Source organism: Mycteria americana, chromosome 21 (assembly GCF_035582795.1).
Source record: "Mycteria americana isolate JAX WOST 10 ecotype Jacksonville Zoo and Gardens chromosome 21, USCA_MyAme_1.0, whole genome shotgun sequence".
Classification (NCBI taxonomy): Eukaryota; Metazoa; Chordata; class Aves; order Ciconiiformes; family Ciconiidae; genus Mycteria; species Mycteria americana.
The window spans coordinates 579,091-602,601 of NC_134385.1; the positions used below are offsets into that span (position 1 = coordinate 579,091).

Here is a 23,511-nt window from a genome sequence, read left to right on the forward strand (position 1 = left end):
CTTGGGCACTCAATTCAAAGGAGGTGCTTGGCAATCTTGTATCTTGATGAAGACTTTGAAAACGCGGAGTAATGCCTGAAGGCGTTTGTTGTCTGTCGCTGGGCACTGATGACTGGTAGCAGCTGCCGCCTGACCCGTCCTGCCGGGATGCCGGGACTTGTTTTTGAACGTGCTGAGGTAAAAACGGAGTATCGAGGAAAACTTAGCTTAGCTTTGTGTGCTCTGCCTTCAACGTGTGCCAATTACGGAAGAAATGGCTATCTTTTCTACCGTGTAACTGTGTTTCGATGCTATAAATGTATTTTACACGGGCTGTGGTGCGCGTGCGGTATCTCCTGCGCTGCAGCGGCTGCCAGGCTGGGCCACGGGCCCGACGCGGGGCCTGTCGCTCTGGCACGGCCGCCCCCGTTTCCTTTCCCTGCTGGCGCTGCTGACACTCCTTCCCCGCTCCTTCCCTGCTCGGGGGCCGATTTCGCCCCGTGTCCGCACCGCAGCAGCAGAAGCCGCACGGAGCGGGCGGCGGCGCGAACGGCCGCTGCGGGCCGCGCCGAGTGCGCAGGCGCAGCCCCGCCCCCGCCTCACAGCCCCTTCCCGTGAGGCCCCGCGGTGGGCGCGGCGCTCCCGTCGGGCCGTGCGCGGCCGGAAGCGGAAGTGAGTGTGCTGGTAATCATGGTGCCGCTGGGGTGGGGAAGGAGGTGCCGCCGCTGCCGGGAGCTCGGTGAGCGCGGCGGGGCCGGCTGGAGGGCGGTGGGGCTGCGTCTCGGCGCCCGGGCTGGGGGGCGGTGAGGTCCGGCGCAGCCCTGGTAGCGGCTCTCGGCGGGGCGGCGCGGCAGTATGGGGCCGGGCCGGGCGGGGGTAGCGCCGCGCTCAGGGAGGGGACGCTTTCCCTGGGCCGCGGCGCACGGCCCGGCCCCCCCGCCGCCGCCGCCTCCGCCACCGCCCGCCCTGAGCCTGGCTGGGTGGCCGGGGCCGCGGGGCCCCTGCGAGCGGAACGGGGGCCCGGCCCGGCCGGGGCAGAGCCGCCTGACCCCCCGCCGCCCGCCCTTCTGTTGCAGATGAGTCGTTACGGTCTAACTTCACGATGTCGCACTGAGGGGCGGTGAGCCATGGGGGAGAACAGTCCTGAAGGCAACGTTATCTACTATGAAGTGGAGGAAGACGATTTAACCCAAGATGACAATATGATGAGGTTTGCTGATAAGAACGGGCTGGTTTCTTCATCGTCTGGGACGGTCTATGACAGGACAACTGTTCTCATAGAGCAAGACCACAGCGTACTGGAAGATGATGAGGATGAAGGACAGTGTGGTGATCACTTGCCTTTTTTACCAGAGGGTCATGAAGAAGGATTTCATTTAATAGCAGATCATGAAGGAATGTCCCAGGGTTACGTGCAACATATTATTTCTCCAGATCAGATTCATCTAACCATAAATCCTGGTTCAACTCCTATGCCAAGAAATATCGAAGGAGCAACGCTCACTTTGCAGTCTGAATGCCCAGAAACCAAGCTTAAAGAAGTAAGTAGTTAAATGTGATTCTGAATTTTATGCTTATTGTGAGTCCTTTTCACCTGGTGATCTTACATGCTTTGAAAATGCGTTTTTCTAAAGCTGTTTGCCAAGAGGCAGACAGAAGCCTCCCTTGTTCTTAAAGGTTACTGTATAGTGGAGTGAATTACGCTCCGTTAAATCTGCTGTTACTTTTAGTGATAATAATGCTTTGTGCTGATAGGCATAACCGTTTCCCACAGTCACGTAGTGGATCAGCAGCAAAGCTGCGAGTGTCATCAGTTTTCACTCTAATATCCTGCTGCTTTCTTGTGAAGCAGCCAGGAAGCACTTTTTGACATGCGGCAACACACTAGAGAGCAGGAGAATACGGTACTGAAACTGTGTTTATATTAGTAGCGTGTGTGATTTTAGTGGTCTTTTATTTTTCTTTTGGTTGGACAATTATTTCCTGAGTTCAGAGATAACTAAAAAGAACATGAACTCAGTTATTCTGTGGTCAACCACATTCTTGAGAAAAGCGCATCTGAGTTACAGGCTAAATTCCAGACTCTTGGCAGTAGCTAAAGTATGAAACTGAGGATGCCAAACTTAAAATTACTTGTAGCTTTATTGTGTCACTCGCAGGAAAACTATGAGAAGAAAATAAGGGAAACTTTGGACTACCTTCTGCTGTATTTTGAAAGCTTAAGTCACCTTACATCTTTAAAATGGTGATTACTTGTAATTCTGTTTCCCTAATGAATGCTACTGGCACGCAAAGCAGTGAGGGCCTGTACAGACTGACTTGGGATTCTTGCTTTTTAGGTGCAAAAGCAATGCAAAGTTGACTGAAATACCAACGCAGTGACAACTTTGTGCTCCTTTTTTGGCCCTTCTGAGTTAAATACGGGATGATCTAGACAAGCATCTGTGCTAGTATCAGTAGTAGTAGTATAAACTACTTGTGTAACTGATATTCAGTGTAAGAGAATTGCAGAAACGAGCTCTTGCTGAGAAAGGAAGCTGGGTTTGAATGCTCTGAATAATTTAGATTAGTGGGGAACCTTAATTATTGCTTGCTCGGCGGTGAGGAAATGGGGCTGTAGGAGGTCAGCCTTGCAATTAGTTATGAAACTTCTGGACTGAGGTTTGTTCAATAAGCCCATTTAAGTCTAAGAAACTCCTTTTGCCCTGTTGTTATTCGTATTAGCAGCTGCTGTATCCTGCCTTCTTAGCTGCTAAAATACTTAATTTTTGTATGCTAGTCATATCAGTACTTTCTTTTCTTTTTATAGGATAATCAGCTTGCAATCTGCAGTGTCCAAGAACAGTGTGTACTAGCTAAACAGGTGTTGGTGACTGCACATGCAATTGAACTGGTTTTATTTCTTCACCCCTCCTTTTTAAAAAAGGCTTGTAAGACCTGGAATTCCCTAATGAAATCCTTTATCTGAATTTATTTTCCATCTCTTGAATTAATTTTCTGGGGCAGGGGGGAGTTACACTATAATTTGAGTGCAGTAGAAATCAACCCTAAGCATACGTGACACTCTTCCATCTCGTAAAACCCTTTGTCCTGCTGTTTCTGATGCTTGATAAGTTGTCTGGAGATGGGGAGGGGAAGGCCCTAACACCCCTGAACATTTGGCTCATCTCTCAAAGTCAGCAGTCCAATTCTTTGGTACTTCCAAAACATCTGTAGCAGTTCTAACACTCGAGATAACTGTTTTGAAGTCTTAAATTTTCAGGTCAGTCTTGGACATTTATGAAGCAAAAGAGGGGTTTATGCTTCATTAATTAGCTTTAACTTAATTTTCTTATATTATACTTCTCTCACTATAATTCTGCCTGTAAGAATAAATGTGATTATAGTCTTCTATTTCAAATTCATTAATTTTTTTGTTCAATGATGACAGAAAAAATAGCAATTTAAGGGGAATCTCGTACACTCAAGGTGAGTTAAAGGTAAACGGAGTGGTTTAAGTAGACTTTGGCACTGTGTGTCAGGCTCAGCTTTTGCCAGTTGTGTTGATTATTGGACAGTTAGTTCCTACTTCTAAGGTAAATGCTTAATTAAAGCTCTTCTAGCTTCCCTCTGGTGCATCTCCTCGGAGAGACAGCACACTGTCCTTTGCAAAAAGCATACGTGATGCAGCCACAGCCTTTATCTTCAAAGTAACTTGTTTCTGTACGCTTCGTATCCTAGCCATCTGTGGTTTTTCCTGTTGCTGCCATGTTTCTTTTTTGTTGTTGCTTGCGTATGGCAATGGTCTTGAGTATGTGCTGCTGTAACTGTGAGTCTTTCATGGTCAATATCTGCATAATTTTATGTGTATAATCAGTGCTTATTTGATGTGCTAATGTGAAAAGAGAATTAAATGCTTTGCTGCTTTACAGAAAGTTTTATTTTGCTTAGAACATGGTGGTAGTATCGCTTCTGTCTGCAGTATCCTTCTCAGAATAATTTGTGAAATAAAGATTTGGTCTTTGAGAAAGGGGGTAGCACTGCAAGCCCTTTGTCATAGTTCAGGCCATTAAGCTGGAAGTGGTACTGCTATCTTCCTTTAAATGTGGGCATTAGCAGCTAGGAACCAAATCCGTAACCTATAATTAATATTTTCCTTTTCTTTGACTTTCTAGACCTAAATGTAAACACCTAGAAAACTTCACAGAACTGTAATCCTCACTTGATTTTTAGGTAGTTCATGCCTGTGTCAAATCCCTTGTTTATTATGGGAAGTACTGTGGAGAATGTCCTGTAATGCAGTATGTAAAGTGTTAATTTCCAGCTGCCTTAAAACTCTCAACAGGGAACACTTGCTTCAGTACTGATACATAAATTGTACTGAATCTGGTGATCCCTGGTGAAGATAATGTACCCCTTCTCCTCTAATAAAATGTACTTTCTGACCTAGTGTCTGTGTTTTATCAGTCTATGCTCTTGTGTTTTGGCTGACTCAACATAACCAAACTTCTTAATTATGTTGTAACTGTATTGTAACGCTTGGATATTTATTGATAACTTTTACCCGATTTGAACTATAAATTAAGGGCAAGTTGCTTTACAGTGGAATTACTGTTTCCTTCTCTATACGGTGCTTCTAATAATGCTAACTGACTAGACAAAAATGTGAAGACCTCCAAAATCTCTTCCTCTTCAAGTTACTGTTGGTCCTATCCTCCAGATCATTTGTTCAACTTAAACACTTGATGTTTTTCATCTTTTTTTTTTTTAACCTTGTACAAAATCAAGGGAGAATCAGATGCAGACATTAACAGCTGGTTTTGGTGTAGTGCACCACTTCCATTGCTTTAGCACACATGTATTTCTTGACTTGCAAATCTACAGTAAGTGAAATGCTTTATAGTAAACCATGGATCACAGGAGGAGAAGGATTTGGCAAGAATTTGCCCTGTATTGTGAATTTTGTGGTAGTCTGTCAAGTCATGAGTCCAAAAGGACATTTTCCCACATGTTCTGATATAATTTCATCGCCTTTCCTGTACTTAGGGCAGCCTAGGTAACTAGTGTCTATAGAAATAAAGAGAAAACAGTGTATCTTAAATAAAATACAGTATCAGAATAAATTGAATTAATATGTCCCAACTAGCTTTTTTTTTTTAGATTATTTAAAGCTGTTACAGTGAAGTGTAGAGTAGGTCCTGTTACCCATCCCTTTTATAAAAACAAAACAAAAAGCCATGAACAAATACACAGTCTCTCTTGTTAGATGGGAATGTAGTGAGTACTGGAAGAAGTGGCACTTCAGCAGGGCAAGATATTTTGAAAAAGGAAAAGTTTTTGGGTTTTGGCAGTAAGGCTCCTGAACTGTAGTTTTTAATAAGCCCCTTATGGGTAACTTTCAATCTTACTGGCACAAAATGCTTTTTTATACTTGTTCTTTCGCCATCCTCTGTAACTTCTTTCTGCTATCCTTTCCTCCCCTACTGTATTTTGCAAGAGCTAAGTATTTTTTATGGTAGTTACAATTCTGTGGGATAATGTTGCTTCTCATCTGTCATATGAAATTAGAAGAGCATGGAGAACTAGTTCCTGGATATGTAATTGTCTGTTCCAGTCTGCATTTGAGAGTAAAGTTTCTCCCTGGATTAATCGAGTAGTAAGATAAGTGTTGATAATAAATAGCTTGGAAAACTCATCTCCATTTAGCAATATGCTGCTAGCATCAACTATATCTAAGAGGCAGGAACTGACCTACTGCTAGTTATTTTATAGCTGTCTTATGTCTTTCTAGGTTTATAGTTACAATATTTCTATGCTCCATGTAAGGATCTCTTGTACGTCTAACCTGCTTTAATATTCTCCAAATACTAAGGTTTTATCAAAGGAAGGCGAAGGTAGATGCCAGCCTATTGTTGTGGCATCAACAAGAGGCTGCAGACTGAGACCACACAAGAGATTACTCAGCTCCTATACGCTCAGATTTTATAACACTTTCTTAAAGGGGTCCTACTGGCAATTTTGTCCCCTACAAAATAGGGGGGTAGTAACTGAGAGACTATTTATTTCTCTTTCCTTATGGAGGGCCATCTAGAACCCAAATTATACCTGGTATGAGTTTGTGCCAGGGCACTGTATGACCACAGTGCTTCCTGGGACGCTGTTGGGATGATGCGTTTAGTTAACTACAATCCCTGCCCGTATGGAAGAGCTCGTTTCTCAGGCTACCCTTATTCTAGAGGTGATCTTCTGGACAGGCAGAGCCTGGGCTTTAGTAACGCGATTGTTACAGCCCTGAAATGCATACCTTAGTGCATTAGACCCTTGTTCTGTAGTTACTGTTATGAAGGCCTTAAACCTGTATATCAAGAGAGAGGAGTGAAAGCATGCAATGAAATATCCTTTGGGTGCCTCAGTTCTCAGGTGCTTCATGTAGGATCTAGTAGGCATGCTCTTAAGAGGAAGCGCTGAGTGCACGTGGCTCAAATTGACACTGTGAAGGGCTGTTACTTGGACTATTTGAGAAACAAAACCTGGAGGTGTGTACCTTCCTTTGGACCTTATAGCACTGATACAGTCTCCAACAGTACCAACAGCTGTTGGCATAAGAAACAATGTCTTCCTGATCCCCTCAGCTCTCCTTAGTCTTGTGCCATTGTAGTACATCAGTGGGAGTCGATTTTTGGACAAAACACATATGTGTTTTAGAGAGCCATTTACAGATCTCATAGCGATTTTACTGAGGGCCCATTGTTTCTTTCATTTATGTGATATTACACAAAGCATTAATCAGTTATTTTATAGAAGGATTAAAAAATATTCAGTCCTTGATTAGGTACACCAAGAACGATGTGGTTTTGGTGTTACTCCTACTTAATACATCTACCTCCATTCCCGTTATTCTGAGAGGAGCATGACTTCAAATAAAGTGATTTTATACTTACCTGACAATAGGTCAAGGAATCCCATGTTATTCTGTTCTCAGCTTCCAAGCCATGGTAGTTTAAAAAAAAAAAAGTTATTATTGAATGCTATTTTCTGATGGGTGTATATAAAGAAAAAAAGAACAGTTCTTGAGTCGTGGGATGGGTAGAAACCCACAAATGTCACACATTGGTTACGTATAGGTTCATCTGGTTCTCCTGGTATCAACCCCCAATTCAGTAGCTGTGTTTTTGAAGACAGTCTGCAGCCTTTTCTAAGCAATAATACTAGGTACTGTGAGATAGGTTCTTTGTGCCTTGGAGAAGGAAATTGCTGGCTTATGTCCTGCTATATTACCCTCCTGACTAGTTGTTAGAATATGAAAGCTGCAAGTTCTTGCTCCTCTGTTGTGAGTTTGCATTACCTTTCTAAGCATTTCCAAATCACTGGAAATACTTTTGGAATACTCTGCTGCTTCTTGCCTGTCAACTGTCAAGTCCTCTCTTGGGCTCCATAATCACTTTTAGATGTTAAGGTTTCTCAGCTGTGACAGTCAAATGAAAGCCATCAGTCTGATAATGTTGAAGATAAATTTATTCAAGCATGTCAGATGGCTTATTCCTTCTACTTCACAAGAGGAAATGGGATTTAACTAAGCGTTGTGACTTGCACACTGGAAGCTTCTACATGGTCTCTTTCTGCCTGTGGCAGAAGCTGGGAAGGCTACCAAATCTAGTTCAATATGGAATTGTTTCCTGGTGATCTAGATAGCAAAGAAATCTGTAACACTTGCCTTTTGATGTAACGAATCAAACAAGGTGCTTTACACTTCAGACACTGACTGTTTAAGTAAACACAGGAGAAGAACAAAGCACAATGAAGGCTGCTTTTGAAAGTGAAGTAATAAATGGACTGATGGTTAGACCGTAGGAGATGCTGAAAAGTGTAGTTCTCGTTCAAGGTGTTAATGGGAATTCAGCACGCAGGGCAGTGTGTTTGAGAGTCAGGTTGTGAAAGTACATTTTCCCCTGTCTTCCTCCTCCGTAAATAAGTAGCTCTGCTAGAAGCACCTGTGTGGAATGTAGGTGCTACATATGGGAATAGCAGGTAGGTTTGATAGCCTCTCAGTGTCCTTTCCAACTATTTTATCAGATTTTTTTCCCCTCTTCTATTAGATTACTATTCTTCTATAAGGTCAGCCTGCTTTCCAATGTGTGCCGCTCCTTCCTCACGTAGTGCAGCAGAAATATTGTTATCTGATAATTAAACAGAATTCTTTTTTTTTTTTTTTTTATTTTCCCTTTTGGGGTGAAAATCTATTCCATTGTCTTCAATGTTTAACTGCAGTTCTACCCTGTCTGGATTCCAGAAATGCTTACAAATTATTAAGTATGCAGCATTTTGTCTCTTAGGTTAAGAGATACCAGTGCACCTTTGAGGGCTGTCCACGCACCTATAGCACTGCCGGAAACCTGCGCACTCACCAAAAGACACATCGTGGGGAATACACTTTTGTCTGCAATCAGGAAGGCTGTGGCAAAGCCTTTCTTACCTCCTACAGCCTCAAAATCCATGTTCGAGTGCACACTAAGGAAAAGCCGTTTGAATGTGATGTGCAAGGCTGTGAAAAGGCATTCAATACACTGTACAGGTAGGAAGTCTCTGCCTATTTCTCTTGCAGATGTGGCTGTTGCTGTTTTGCAGGTTGCATCTACTTTTTGTTTGTGTCTGAATACAATTGTTATGCTTCTTCCAGGTACAGATATGAACATAAACCCCACAAAATGTGGAAGTGCTATACCAACAGTAGGATGACAGAACCTATGATGACATACTTGGCTTATTTATATTACAATAGTATTGAAGATGGTGCACAGACACAAGGAATTCTCAGATTTGTTTGAGGACTTTGGAAGTGATATCATTTCTTTTCATAAGCTAGTTACCTTCAGTTCAGAATATGTTTAGCCTTTGATCCTGTCCTACACATCGGAATGAATGGCTTGCTTGCCTCAGGTAGGGGCCGTCTCATACTACAAGTCATAAGAGGGATTTTTTTGGCATGCTTTTTAGGTTGAAAGCACATCAGAGGCTTCACACAGGGAAAACATTTAACTGTGAATCAGAAGGCTGCAGTAAATACTTCACAACGCACAGTGACCTGAGGAAGCACATTCGAACACACACAGGAGAAAAGCCATTTCGGTAAGTTGCTGGATGGCAATTTTTACTTCTGTGGGACTTCTGTAGTGGGCCACCTGTGCCAAAAGGCAGCTGTTAGTGTCCTGTGAAAAGCTATTCTCATGAGAAAAAAGTGCAAGTGGCTAGCATTTGAGCATGTCTGTTCTAGAGCTCCCTCAGTTGCCTGTAAAAGTAGATGAAATGACTGTCTTCAAAGACAAGAATAGTCAAGCTATTTTTTTAAACATAAATGTGTGCCATGATGAGCATGTTTTTAAAACATATTGCTGCTTCTCTGCTGTGATGCAATGTTTATTCCATGAAGGAGTGTCATGTGTGTCCGTCCCCGTCGTGTTCCTTCCCCCCCCCCCCCCCCCCCCCCCCCCCCCCCCGCCCCCAAATGCTGACTTCGTGCTTGAATTTTAGTCCTATTTGGAGCCCTCCTATAGTCTGCGTAGCGTGCATAGCAGCTATAGCAGCTCTTGGGAGATACCTGATTACTAACACAGATTAGCATTAGGCCTGCTTTTCAGACTCCTGGGACTATTGCAAAGCATGATCTAAGGTTGTAACTAGTGCATCAAAGAAGCCTGATGCTAACTCTTCTCTGATGCCTCATTCAGGTGTGAGCATGACGGCTGTGGAAAAGCTTTTGCTGCAAGCCACCACCTTAAAACACATGTTAGGACACATACTGGTAAGTCCCAAGGGTTTGTTTTTTCTTTAATTGAGCTTATTCGGTTTATACTAACTCTCAGAATCCTAATATGTGTTTATACTTACATATAATATGCGGGTGACACCAAGCTGAGTGATGCAGTTGATGCACTTGGAAGGGATGCCATCCAAAGGGACCTTGACAGGCTGGAGGAGCACACCCATGTGAAACTCATGAAGTTCAACAAGGCCAAGTGCTAACTCCTGCACCTGGGTCAGGGCAATCCCCAATATTCCATTTATGCACTTCCATTTATGCTTGACAAGTCTTGAATTTCATGAGCGTATTTCACAAATGTATCAGTAATGATGCATAAAAATTAAATGTTGTGTTCTTGTGTCAGTTCATGTGGTAAAATGGAAGCTTTTATCTGCAAGACTCCAAAGAATTCTGAATGCATGAAGTGGCATTGAACTATCATGTTTGTACAAAATATTATTACTCTCCTAGGTGCTTTAAAAGTACGTGTCTGATATAATGTTTCTAAGTTTGTTATATGTGTGTTGTGCTGCCTATAGGGGAGAAACCCTTCTTCTGTCCCAGTAATGGCTGTGAGAAGACTTTTAGTACACAGTATAGTCTCAAGAGTCACATGAAAGGTCATGAGAAAGGACATTCCTATAATGCACTTCCCAATAACAATGTATCTGAGGTTAGTAGCGCTTCTTCCTAATGCTTTGGTGTTAGATGGAGATAAAACCATACTTTGGAGAAGAAATTATTTGTTCTAAAGGTATAACATTTAAGGCTGGGACTTTCAAAGGGAATTGTAACTACTTGGTGCCCCGTCTCGCATGAAGAAACCCATGGGTGCCTCTTTTGAACCAAGAATTCAATTTCAATTCTGAAATTTCTGGCATTCAGGGTGGCAGTGTAGGGTTTATTCTCATATGCTGTGTTTACAGTGTGCTGGTAGTAAACGGTGGCATCAGTATTTCTGAAACTTCTAGTGTGGTATTTGGTTACCAAGTTTTACTTAAAGCTCATCTAAATTTGTCTATTTATTTTAATCACATTAATGCTTGGGCTACTGCTGCTTTGAGTGCCATGTACTGACACAAGTTTATAGGCAATTATATATATGATCATGCTTTCCTTGTAGATTCTTATGTTTTAATCAATACTATGTAATATGTGTGTGAAGTAAAATAAATACTGTTAAGGTTTAAATTTTTTATTTTCTATAGGCTGATTTGTTCCTGTGCTAATTAAAATTCTAGGTTATTTAATTTTTTGGAAGTAATGTGAAAGAGATGTTAAGAATCCTTGATAGCTACTAAATATCCTTTGCTTAGTAATATTGCTCCTTTGATTTTGGAACTGAGACTTGGGTCACATATATGTAAAAAAAAATTATGTGTAGACAGAATTGTATGGACTCTAAAAAGTAATTTAAGATACTCTGACACTATTTTTTTAATCTAGAACTCAATTTATTTTTCTTCTTTACAGGATACAAGCCACTCACTTTGTCTGAGTGACTTAAGCCTCATATCAACAGATTCAGAATTGCGGGAGAACTCTAATCCAGTGAGTTACTGTTACTGTAATTTGAGTTCTGCTTTTTCCTGGCTTCTCCTGTCAACTAGGACACAGCAGATTAGACATGTGTGGCTGGTGGCTTCTGTTTCGCTTGTTCAGGCCTCCGGCATGCTCTACTTCAGCCTTTCATTTCGCTAGTGGAGGAGGTGTACTCTTTCACAGAATAAGTGACTTTGGATAGAATTGTTTTAGATGTACTGAATACTGGTTTTTTGTGTGTCTTGTGGCAGTTTGCAGGAAGCTCTCTCTTGACAAAAACTGTATGTTTCTTACACACCCTATTGAGCCTGTAAATATGACATATTATTGCTGTCCTTTTTGGAATGTTGGAACAAAAAATAAACATTCCTGTCTAAAAGCAGAAAAACTGAGTGAGAGAGAGGGATTTTCCTCCAAAATATGCAGTGCTTAATTCAACCCGTTTTTAAAGGCACCTGTACTGTTCATCTGATTTTACCGTAGTAATGTTCTTGCTTTTTGATAACTGTTGACTGAGCTGAAATTTTACATAGAGGAATATTATATAATGTTGAGACTGTGTCATTCTTTTGTGCTTCGATGTGGAAACAGTATGCAGCTTTTTAATATATCCTGTCCCTAGAGCAGTGTGGGTCACGGTAGTGCATAGCCCAGGATATAATCTAAGCGGAGCTCTTTTGTTTCTGCTCCAGAAAAGGTTTCACAAACAGCCAAGAACAAATTAATATCTGTTTCTAACAGAGTATTACAAGAAATAAGCATTAAACAAAGTGTGGATGCAGAAGAATATATTTTACTTTTGAAGGAGTTACTTATTTTTGTAAGGATTTGCTTATTATGTGTTGGTAAATTTGATCGTGTGTAATAAAAACTAAGTGTCATTTTATACTAGGTAAGGGAAATATGTTGCCTTTCCTGAAGGGGGCTGGTTAATTGGAGAGCTATTTTTCTGACATTCATATGCTGCTTGACTGGGATTTGTGCAAAGTTTACGGAGACCTGAGATATAACACTATCTGATGTCTTCCTCTTTATTTTCTGTTTGCCAGACACATGGACAAGACCTTAGCACAATCTCACCAGCAAGCATCTTTGAGTCTATGTTTCAGAGCCCAGATCATACTGCAAATCAGGATGACTCTCAGCAGACAGGTAAAAATTGTGTCTGCACTATCCCCCTCTACGTGCATGTACTTAATTCAGCATTTCAGACTGAAGATTACTGCTCCGCATAACTCCAAGTAGCAAACGGAACTTTAACTTCAGTGTTGCAATTCTTTTGTGTTGGAAATGCATTGTATTCACAGACGAGTAACACTCAGGCGGTGACAGGGGAACTGACCGAGTATTTACAGCGCGTTGTCATACTATGCTGACATTGATGCTCTTGGACTTTCCACATAAGCGTTGTTTTCAAGCCTCCTCTCTTGAAGTAGCTGCACAAACCTGCTGATAGAAAGGCTTCTTAGAGAGAGCTAATGAGGCTGATCAGCTTGTGTGTAGCATGCAGTGTTACCAGCTTCCTGAATTTAGACCTACTTTTAGATTTCACTGTTTAGTGTTACATGTTTTTGAGCACTAGTCTGAAGATGTGAAAGTGGTAATGCCTTACTTAGCAAAAATCCATCAGCTAGCTGATAAGGTCAGTGAAAAAGTTGTTTATTCAGATCTTATGAGAACTGATGTATTTATATTTTTTCTTTGCTTCTTTTGGCAGCTGCCTTGATTGAAGGTTTTAACGGCCATGCAGACTCAGTCACTGCTGTTCCGCCTTCTGCAGGAGACTCAGCACCATTGTCTCTTCCACTTGTACTGCAGCTTGGCATCTCTGAGCCTTCGCATTCAGCACTACAAGCCTCAGCAGCACCTGCTGCTCCCTCCTCCATAGGAACCAGCTCACAGCAAGCTGCATTTGGAAATCCTGCAACTGTTTTACAATCCCCAGAAGTGCCTGTTCCTCACAGCACACAGTTTGCAGCCAGTCACCAAGACTTCCTGCAGCACACTCAGACACCGCCACAGCCCATTGTACAAGGACTTTCAGTGGTTGCTGGGGCATCTGCCCCAACAGGATCAAGTGCCACTGAGCCCTTGCCAGCTGTAGTTCAGACTGTGCCTGTTGGTGCGAACTCTGTTCTGACCAGTAATCCAACTATAACAATTACTCCTTCTCAGAGCACCACTATTCTGCAGTCCAGCATTGTCATGGGAGAGCAAAACTTACAATGGATCTTAAATGGTGCCACTGGTTCTCCACAAAGCCAAGAACAAATGGTTAGTACGTCCAGCACAGCTCTGAAACAGCTTGAACCATCTCTCTTCCTCCTAGAGCCCTTGCTTTTGAAAAGGAAGGGGGTCAAACCTGTAATTGTAAGATACAAACCAGGATGCAGTATTGTATAATGCCTATCATGTTAATGTGTATAAACATGTCACCAATGCAGCCCCTAAAATAGATAGATAAATAAATAGAAAATATAGAGAAATCCAGGGTGCAAAAAAATCTTGCTTTCTTCTTTTTCCCAGCGACAGACTTCTCACAGCAGGTATCAGCTTGGTTTATCCACGACAGTGCACCACATGTCCTGAGAATATATGTGGGTTTTAATCTATTACTTTTGACAAGTAGAAGCACAAAAAAACTCTGTAAAGTTTGTGTTTAGACATTTTGTTATCTGTCTCTTCCTAATTTACCTGATAAAGATAATGAAAAGTTTTCTGGGAAAACAGAATGTTTCTGGTTCTCCAGTAAATCTGGATAGCTGAGACTTCAAGTGTTTTATCTGTAAGAATACTGTTGCCATCTTTAGACTTTCTCAGTTGCAAATGGTCAAGAGTGAATGGCAGCGGGTACAAGCAGTATGAGCAAGCAGAGCAGTTTTTTAAGAATTCAGTCATTCAGTTGTCAAAAACCACAAGCTGTGTTAGCAAGCATGTAGCGGGGAGGGCAATTACTCCCCATCTTTAGGACTACTGAAATAATACTCTGAGTTTTGGGATAGCCAGAACATAGCCCAGAACCAAACTAAATGTTACATTTTTTTAATTAGTTTTCCTGTGTGTTCCCTTTGGAATGTGTGTATGGCTGTTTTCTAAACACCTGATTGCAGGTGTTTAGAATTTGAACAATAGAAATTTGATTGGAATCAACTCATGCTTTTTTCTTTTTTTTTTTTTCTTTAAAGCCACAAGTTCCAAAAGTAGTAGAAAAGGTTTTTTTTACCACTGCATTACCAGTAGCTGGCAACACAGGTAAGCTTGAACTGAGCTTGTTTTTCTGTCTTTCTCTGTTTGTAGTACTGCTAGCTTGACCAGGATTTGTGGTGATTTTATTGCTTGCAGAAATGTTGAAGACAATCCTTTCATTTTTTTTTTTACCTTCCTGAGGTTTTAAGTGCAGTCTGCTGTAGACTTGTAGGTTTGTGCTGAGATCTGTCCTGTAGTAGTTTCTCTAACAACTTGTAAGATAATCAGGTTCACAGATCAGATCCAGTATTCATAAAAATGGTATTTTAATGGAACTTATTAGAAGAATAAAAGACAGAAATGCAAGGACATAATTTGTTTTTTGTTCTTTTAAATGAAGATATGAAACAGGTTGTAAACTAGTAAACTTAATCAGTTCTATAGCAATTGTTTTTGGTAAGCACTATCTGTGAGATTCATCAAGATGATACACAACTGTGGAAGTTCTGTTCCATAACATGATTCCTACACAGTGTTATTGTATTGCAAAGATGAATCAATCGGAGTCAAGAGTGATCAGGTAAGTTTAAAACTTAAATTTTAAAAAAGAACGGAAGCCAGGCAAGTAGAGTAGTGTAGGAAGAGTGAGGAGGAAGCATGAGAAGCAAGATGGGAGAGGAAAGCAGACTATAGAAAATGAACAGGAAAATACCTGTGTTGGTGTCAAGGAGTAGAATCACTGGTGTAATGTTGTATCATCATCTTCAAAGATTGGTGCATAGGGACTGGGGCATTTGAATGCCGCTCCTTATTGGACTTTATGCTGTAAAAGTTACAGTGGTTGTCAGAAGAGACATACTGTGCTGTGTAAAAAATTTAGATCAGACTTCTAATGCCTGGGTTCAACCTGGACAGGTTGCTCATCAGCAGAGAGTACCTGCCACTTTTTTCTTATTTATCATCTGCTAGAGGTATTCATTGTGCTTGAACATAGTAACACGTAATCTCTGCTGCAAGGTGCATACAGTCTAATTTAAAAAAGATTGTCTCTCCCTGCTGTGAAATTATGTAGTTCTATTGTGTTTTGTCTTTGTTTCACCTTCAGGAAACCCTGTTCAGCAGATTGGTCTCAGTGTTCCTGTCATTATTATAAAGCAGGAGGAGGCCTGCCAGTGTCAGTGTGCCTGCCGAGACTCAGCCAAGGACAAAGCCACCATTAAGAAGGAATGTTCCTCACCTGATTCAAAAGCTTTGGAGCAGCCAGCTCCCCAGCTGCAGCCTCAGACCTTTCCTTCCTCTTCCCCTTCGCCTTCGTGTGGGCAGAGCAGTCAGATAGTTAACCCTTCAGACTCACAGACTGAAACATTAAGTGCCATGGATGTATCGGACTTCCTGTCCCTCCAAAGCCCTGAAACCCCATCTAATATAATTCCAATCGAAGCACTACTGCAGGGTGAGGAAGAAATTGGTTTGAATAGCAGCTTCTCTAAGTGAAGATGTTCCAGATTTTCCTTTGCACCTGGAGGGTAAAACCCTTCTCCTTAGAAGCAGAAACTGAAGGATCGATTCTTTTTCCTTCCTCTTTGGAAGTTTTGTGGCTTATTTCTGCTTCACAGATGTCATCTTAGTCACGTCCCAGGTACATCCATCTTTGAGAATCTATCTAAAAAAAGAAAAGGAAAAAAAAAGAAAAAGCTAAGTTATATATGAACTGTTTTGGCTGCACTGTCTGTCACTTTTGCTTGTCATATGTGAACACAGAAGTTAAGGTTACTCGTGTGCAAAAAGATTTTAAAAAGAAAAAGGGGGGTTAGTTTGTCTCCAATTGCACATCACTTATGTTTGGGATTAAGGTACTGGCAGTGAGTGGGTCTTTGTTACAACTCCTTGGGTCTATAATTTTCTTCTGTCTCTTATGTCTGATACTAACCATGCACTATAAGGGGAGCCCAGGAAAGGAATTTGCTGTAGTAGAAAATGGGATTATTGTAGAAGGTGATTTATCCACAATTTTATTGGAATGCGATTGTCACATCACTGAGTTGGGAGCTGATACCTGGGTTTGCTTTGTACTAATGCTGTTACTAAAGCCTACAGAAATTTTGGGGAGTTTATTTCAGTAGAGCACAATCACCTTGTGCTCCTGTTAGATCTGTTAATTTAATTTCATTAGGACTTAAAAGTGTGGTGGCAGACACACTGTTTCACAATGTGGAAACCCAGTCGGAGCCCCTGCTTACTCAGGCTCGAGTCTGTTTTCTTTGCCTCTCTTTGAAGGATGCAGTGAGTCCCAGATGTAGTCAGATTGGTGCCTGCTGCTCTTTTGATTTATTTGGCTCTGTTCAGAAACAAGTCATCTTCTTAACCCCCGCGACTGTTTAATCAGGAGCATGGTGCCTTTGCTGGTTACTCTCATCTTTAGTCAAGAGCAACTCTAGGAAAATTTGCAGAATGATTCAACATAAATTCAGTTTGAATTCAGTGAGTCTATCCTTCAGCTGTCCGTAAATGCTTCCTTTTTTTCTGTTAAGCTATATAATTTCTGCCTGAATCTGCCTCCAACCTACTGCAATGCCAGCTTTTTGTGCACGGGGCTATTTCTTGACTAAAAGATGTTACACAACGTAGTAGTTTTTCATATCAAACTGAAAGTCTATATTCTAACCTACTCAGGGTAAATAAAACACAACCCCCCCTTCCACCAAAAAGCCTGTAATGTTGCAATAAATGCAGTCTCATTCTAAATGGTTTATTTATGCTGCATTATTTTAAAAGATGTAATTTTATAGTGTTTTATCCATCTTTCTGGCTTTGGCTGTCTTTTTGTGTTAAAGGAAAGAATATTAAATAGTCTTTATTGAGTTTACAGTGTTGTCATTAGCGAGATACAAAGATAATGACTGTAAGCCAATTAACGTGGAGTGTCTCTGCGCACTAAATTTAGGAATGCAAACTCCCGGTGGATAGAGATCTTTCACTCTGTATTTGATCAAAGCTGCTCTTTGTACCTGCTGGGGGGAGAATCTATGAGTGCAGCCAGACCTCCCCGGGATACCGGATGATTAGCAGGTTTTTAACCCTCTCGTGACATGCTCTGTGTAGCCTTACCAACACCGCTGTCGCAGTCTTAGCTGAGACAGTGGCTTAAGCGATCTCGTGTTCTGTTCCCTTGTGAATCCGCTGCCACAGCACAGATGGAGATGGGCTGAAGGGAACTGGCTTTTCACCTCTCGGACAACTTGCTGCCAGTTGTTAAGTGCAGACGGGTAGAACTGTCCCGTTAGGGCGAGTGTGAGGGAGGAGAGGCTGTGCAAAGAATGCTTTGTGCTTGGGAAGCGTCGCGTCGCTCTACTGGGGCAGAGTGCTCCGTTTTGGTAATTGCAGTGACGAGCTTGGGGGCACCAGCTGAACTGGAAACACGCTAGTTGTGTTTCCTCTCTGTGCGTGTTGGCACACGTTGCAGTGCTGTGCAGTGCTGTCGCAGCGGGGATGTGGGTCCAGCAGCAATAAGTTTTGCATCCACGAAATGCAGATTAACGAAGCATTTTATGTTTTGTTCTTGTAATGGTAATCCCTAGAGGGCAGTGAGATGGTGGCCCCTTTGTTTTTCTCCTACAGCTTCATTTTGTGATGCAGTTTGGTTGCACGGCAGCAAGAACTGCTTTGAACACAAAAGAAGTAGTCTCAAGCTTCTGTGGCTGGGACTTGTCCTCACAGGGGTGAGTCTCCTGCCAGCTCTCTTGCGTAGAGCTCCGCTTCGGAGGAGTGCGAGCGGTGCCTGGAGCTGCGTGGGGGGTCCCCCGGGGCACAGGCCACTTGCAAGGGGCCTTGCCCCTTTCCTGTGGCGTAGTGTGGCAGTGGTGTTTGAGGGTGAGTGGATGTACGTGTGTGTGCATGGGAGAGAGTCTGCTAATGCGGGAGCGTGTAGATTCCCCTGGAATTGCGGGGTTTTCTCTGATGGGGACAAGGGTACCAGATGTGGCCCGAAATGTGACAGCTGGGGGATTTAGCAACCTCTTCTGAGCCTTTCCGTCCTTCAGGGAAGTGTTTTTCCATGCTACTTTTGCTACTCGTGACTTAGTCCACCTAAAACACGCTTCTGGTCAGACCAGATAGCATCTTCAGAAACTCCTTTGTGACAGAAATGAGTAGAATAATCTACCAAAGGCTTTGAAATCGGAAGCTAATTTAGAAATGTGGTGCTTGGCAGCCATGAAGTGCTGCATGCATCCTTTCTGAGTGGGTGTCAGAGGTTAACCTCTCCGCTGTTTTCTCTTTACAGCTACTGTTTCTATTGGTGTGTTCTAGGAAAAGCAATGTGTTCCAAGTTTATGCTGACTTTTAGGTGCATTGGGTTTGCCGTTACCCTCTTGTATGTGCATCAGGCAGGCTGCGATTTAGGTGAAACTAATTAGAGCTCGTAATGAGGCAAGAGCAGTGTGATTCTGTGAACGCACAGGCCGCTGCACCATGGACTGTGCATCCCACCCGGTTGCGTTGTACAGATGTCTGCTTTTGTTGTTTAATCATTGGTCTGCTTTCCAGAGTGTTCCATGCTGCGTGTATCTGATAAGTTTCACAGTGGACATTTGCATCGTCCCCAGTGCTGTGTGATCAAACGTTGTACTGCTGGGGCAGTCATTAACACGCTTGGATGGGAGGAGATCAGTGAGCAGCTGGCAAGAGAGGGCAGTCGCAGCAAAGCCCTGAGATTCCTCAGTGCCAGAGGATTTTCTGTCCTTCTCCCCTTGTTGCCCCAGCATTTAGCATATTCACAAGGACATTTCTAATTAAGGGGGGGGGGGGGTTCTACCATTGTAGATCTGGTAAGACATTGGATTCCCAGAAGGGGGCATGTTCTGTCAATACGCTGGAGCATCAGAACAGCGTGTCCTCCCTCTGCAAAATCTGCATTTCACAAACCCCTCTAATGATCAGTCAGAGAGCAAAACTGCACTGCTCTGGGTCGTTCTGTGTTAAAGGTTTTGCTGTTTTGTGGCTCGTGGGGATTTACTTGGTTACTTACAGTTTCTAGATGGGTGCAGAAGCTTAAACATGTAGAATGTGTCTAATTACCAATGTCAGTAGTTCTAGTCACCAAGCAGTGACCCAAGTGAGCAGACTTGGCGTGCAGTTGAAGGCTGTAGAAGTTGCTTTTCATGCTTGTAGATGGTAGAGGGATGGAAAATCAGCACTGTTTAAATGCTGGTACTGAATCGTATAGAACAAAGTACGAATTGGGCACTTCTTTAATGCTGACTGTGTCCAGAAAGACTAGTTCGCAGAACCTCATACAGGTATCTAAAATGCACTTTAGGTTATTTTTTCTTTAACCCAATTGCTGCAATTTCTTTTGTATATACTTTCACAAAGTTTATTTTTGCTCTGAGTAAAAGTTAACAGGGGTGTGCAAAGATGAGCACTTAACTTGGTGCAATACTTGTAGCTAAAGATCATTGTCCCATGTGGTCAGTCTGTCTGTGTCTGTCTAACAATATATATAGTAGCTAGCTCAGTGACATACTGCCCTTCCCTGTCTATACCCAAGAGAAATTATGCATCATTAGCAAACGTCCAATCTATGCAAATACTCCACTGAGAGCACTGTGCTTTAGCAGGCCTTTTCTCTCACGCTTTCTGGTGGGCTGCTAGTCACTTCTGTTGGACACAGCTGTGTTCCTTGGCGTCTGTCCTTTCTCCCTTGTCCTCCGCTCTGTTCTGCCAGATGAGTATGAACGGAAGTGACAAGCTGTTCTGAAACAGGCATGTTGCACCTTTAAAATTTGTCTTCGCAAGATCATTTTTGATGTCATGTTATCTGCCTTACTTCATGGAGGATGGCGCTTCTGCAGTCGTCCCAGGTACTGGTTTTGCAACTGCAGCAACACTGTTAAACTGTTTACAGTACTCTTCCTGCACCAATTATAAATAAGGCTTGAGAACAAACTTACGACTGGCCTGTTGGTTGTGGAACTGCTGGGGGAGAGTAGCTAAGGCGTAATTGACCTTGGAGCTGATTGGAGATGAAAAGCTGTTCCTGATTTGGGGGAGAGCACAGCTGGCAACTGAAGCGAGGGGCAGCCAGGTCTGTGATGTGGAGCAGACAGGGTCTTGGTGTCACGTTCTTTGTTCTGCTGCTGGCTGGCTGTGAGACCTTGGGCAAGTCACCTAACTTCTCCGTGCCTCCGTTTCCTCCCTGTGAAATGAGGACAATGAAGCTTGTCTTTGTAAAATGCTTCGAGATCTATGGGTGAAAAGTCCTTGGCGTTAGTGATCTGACCTAGCTGGGCAGAACTGTTTGAGTCAATTTGGACTGTAAGGCAAAAAAAAAAAAAAAGAGCATGTCTTTAATAAACCCTACAAGTTTCTGATTGCATAGTTTTTAATTGGTACACTATTTTTTCCGTAACATATTTTGGAAACAACGTCAAGTTTTTATAAATGTTACCTGTAGTTGATACTCATGGACAGGGCTGAACTTTTAACTTTTTTGCGTCTTGTCTTGGTATATATCCTATGTTCTAGAGGTTGGATTCTGTGTCTGCACTGAGAAATGCAAATTAAACTGGATATTTATGTAGTAGTGTACATAGTCTAAGTGTGTGTCTTCTTGGAACTAGTTTAAAAATCCCACACCATGCTTTTGGTGGTGTGCAAGCTGGCCAAAATTTGGTTCATTATGCAGTGTACACTTTCTCAAATAAATGCAGTTTCTACTTTTTCTTACAAGAAGTTTTTTTCATATGATCTTTTTCAGCAAAATCAAGGGTATGTTTTTGCAGTACCGTAGTTACAGTAGCTGGTATTTCTTGCTGTGTAGCTTTGTGTCCTTCCACTTGCTTACTGAACCGGAGCGATCTGTCTGACCCCTGTTTGGAGAGAGAGTTGTAGTTGCAGTTCTATTTCACACAGACCAGCGTCAGCGTGGTGGGCAGGGATGCGCAAACCTTGAGCCTGGTTAGCTACCGAAGCAGTCTTCAGCGTCGACAGCGGTGTAATGGTCAAACCGGGAAGTCTAGGAGAACCGTAGATTGTCTACTTACTGCTTTTGTTTTGTTTGACACGTATGGGGAGCCGGGCAGTGGGCTTGGAGATGACAAAATGAAAGAACCCCAGTTTTTCAAGAATGTGTGTATGGTATTAAAGGAATTTATTTAACTATGAAACATGGGAACGAATGTGCTTACATTGAGCAATGTGAATATGTTAGTTACAGGTACAGTACTTCCAAAGGAAGAGCATCTCCAAAACCCAAAAAAGAGTAAATATGAATTTGTATTTTTTGAAGAATGTAAAATGTGAAATAATGGTGTTTGCTTAATTGCTCATTTTGTATGAAGTTAATATTGTACTTTGAAATATCTGCAAAGAAGTGGAAATTAACTTTTTTGGAACTGAAAGCAATATTAATACTAATGGAATCCTAATTAAATGCTTATTTAAACATTGTGTTACAATAGTCTTTCCTCAGAGTATTTATAAACTATTTGGGAGGTGAGCATGAGGATCCTTCCCCTACCCCCTTAGGATGGGTCAGGACATTAAGGTATTTCCAAATCCTTTTGCCTTAGCAGACACCTCCCTCCCCCCCGAACAATGACCTTCACTGGGGTGTGGGTAAGAGTTAGAGCAGATGTTGTGAATCTACAATTATTCATTTTTGAGAAGGGGAAGTGCTTGCGTAGTGCCTTTCATGCAAACACCAGCCGTGTTGAATGCAGGTACCACCATGTCAAGTGCCAGTAAGGCACTCTGAGCCATCCGAAGCTGCAGGGGAAGTGAGAAAGGCAAAATTTCCTGTGGTAAAGAGGGTAATTTTAGTATGTAAAACCTTGAAAGCAGGGATGCTAAGTACTTTCCAATAAAGAGGATGGAAACTTTGGCGAAAGCTAGTGCCAATAAGGAAAATAGACTGACTCCCCACTCCGAAAAAATCAAGCTTTCAGTGTAGCAAAACATTTCCGTGTGGCAGAAACCCCACCCCAACGGCTGAAGGGCTGGCCCAGACCTGCAGCCTGGGCCGGCTGTAGTTCGTTTGTACCTCTCGGATCACGCATCTATGACTCCAGGGTTGTGGTTATCATCGGAGATTGAGTTGCTACCCACAAAACAATGCACAGCTTTCATGCTCCTCCAGCCCTTCTCAAATCAAGTCAGCCATTAACTAGTCCTGATCTCGTTAACAGTCACAGCAAGAGCCAACGCGTGGGACACACGGATGCAGTCGGGTTGAAGGCTGCGCCTCCTCCAGTACGAAGCAGCTAAGCTCTACGCAGGCAGGGGGGACCAGACACAGACTAAGCCAATATTGCTTTATTTTAAAGTGCAAATGGAGTAAGATAAGATATCAGTGCAACAAGAGAAAGCAAAGTCCAAGGCCCCAGCCGCGGGAATGGGCCGTATTCGCTGGCGTATCCCCCATGGGACTCTCCCCCGGCACCAACGAGGAAGACTGCTTCAGAGCGAGAGCCTTCGGGCCCTTCGTGCTCCCACCGCGGCCCCCGCCGGGACGAGCTCCTCCAGCCGTTCCCGGGCAGGCCCGCGCGGTCGCTCGCCGAGGCTCCTCAGGGCTTCGCGTCCCCCTCGCCGCCAGGCACGGAGCTCCCGGCTCGGGCCCGGCGCCCGGCGAGCTGGAGAACGGGGAAGGGCGGGCGGCGCTGCCTCCCGCCGCCGGCCCGGGCCCGGGCCCGAGCCCGAGCCCGGGCCGGGGCTCACGCAGGGCGGGCAGCAGCCAGCGCCCAGGGCGGCCTGGAGAGCGGCCATCTCCGCCGTCAGCTCCTCGCAGGCGGCGATGCGGGCCCGCAGGTGCCGCTGCCGGGCCTCCAGCAGGCTCCGCAGCCTCCGCAGGCCGTCCTCCACCTGCGCGGAGACAGCGGTCACGGGCTGCGCCGCGGGCCGCCCCCCCCGGCCCGCCGGCACCCACCGGGGCCGTCGTCCCCCCCCCCCCCCGGCACCCACCGGGGCCGCCCCCCCCCCCTCCCCGGCACCCACCGCGGGCCGCCCGTGGGGCCGCGCCGCCGCCTCCA

General features: G+C 43.5%; 1 protein-coding gene across 2 annotated transcripts; it reads left to right on the plus strand.

Annotated features, from left to right (window-relative positions):
- The first annotated feature begins 630 nt into the window (after positions 1-630).
- Positions 631-21,912, plus strand: MTF1 (metal regulatory transcription factor 1). 2 transcript variants are annotated; one of them, XM_075522367.1, is made up of 11 exons: positions 631-651; positions 1,056-1,520; positions 8,292-8,530; positions 8,953-9,084; positions 9,684-9,757; positions 10,297-10,430; positions 11,231-11,308; positions 12,349-12,451; positions 13,017-13,573; positions 14,485-14,551; positions 15,591-21,912. In XM_075522367.1, exons 2-11 carry the CDS (start codon positions 1,107-1,109, stop codon positions 15,977-15,979), a joined length of 2,187 nt encoding a protein of 728 aa, XP_075378482.1. In that variant the 5' UTR covers positions 631-651; positions 1,056-1,106; the 3' UTR covers positions 15,980-21,912. The 2 variants fall into 2 exon arrangements, with proteins under 2 accessions (XP_075378482.1, XP_075378481.1); XM_075522366.1 differs by having other exon boundaries at positions 635-718.
- Positions 21,913-23,511: the final 1,599 nt, after the last annotated feature.

Excerpts from the sequence above, each read along its gene's own strand:
- MTF1 (XM_075522367.1), top strand. The coding sequence starts at position 1,107 with ATGGGGGAGAACAGTCCTGAAGGCAACGTTATCTACTATGAAGTGGAG. Across the intron at positions 1,521-8,291 it reads CAGAAACCAAGCTTAAAGAA|GTTAAGAGATACCAGTGCAC; the intron begins GTAAGTAGTTAA and ends TTTGTCTCTTAG. Across the intron at positions 8,531-8,952 it reads GCATTCAATACACTGTACAG|GTTGAAAGCACATCAGAGGC; the intron begins GTAGGAAGTCTC and ends CATGCTTTTTAG.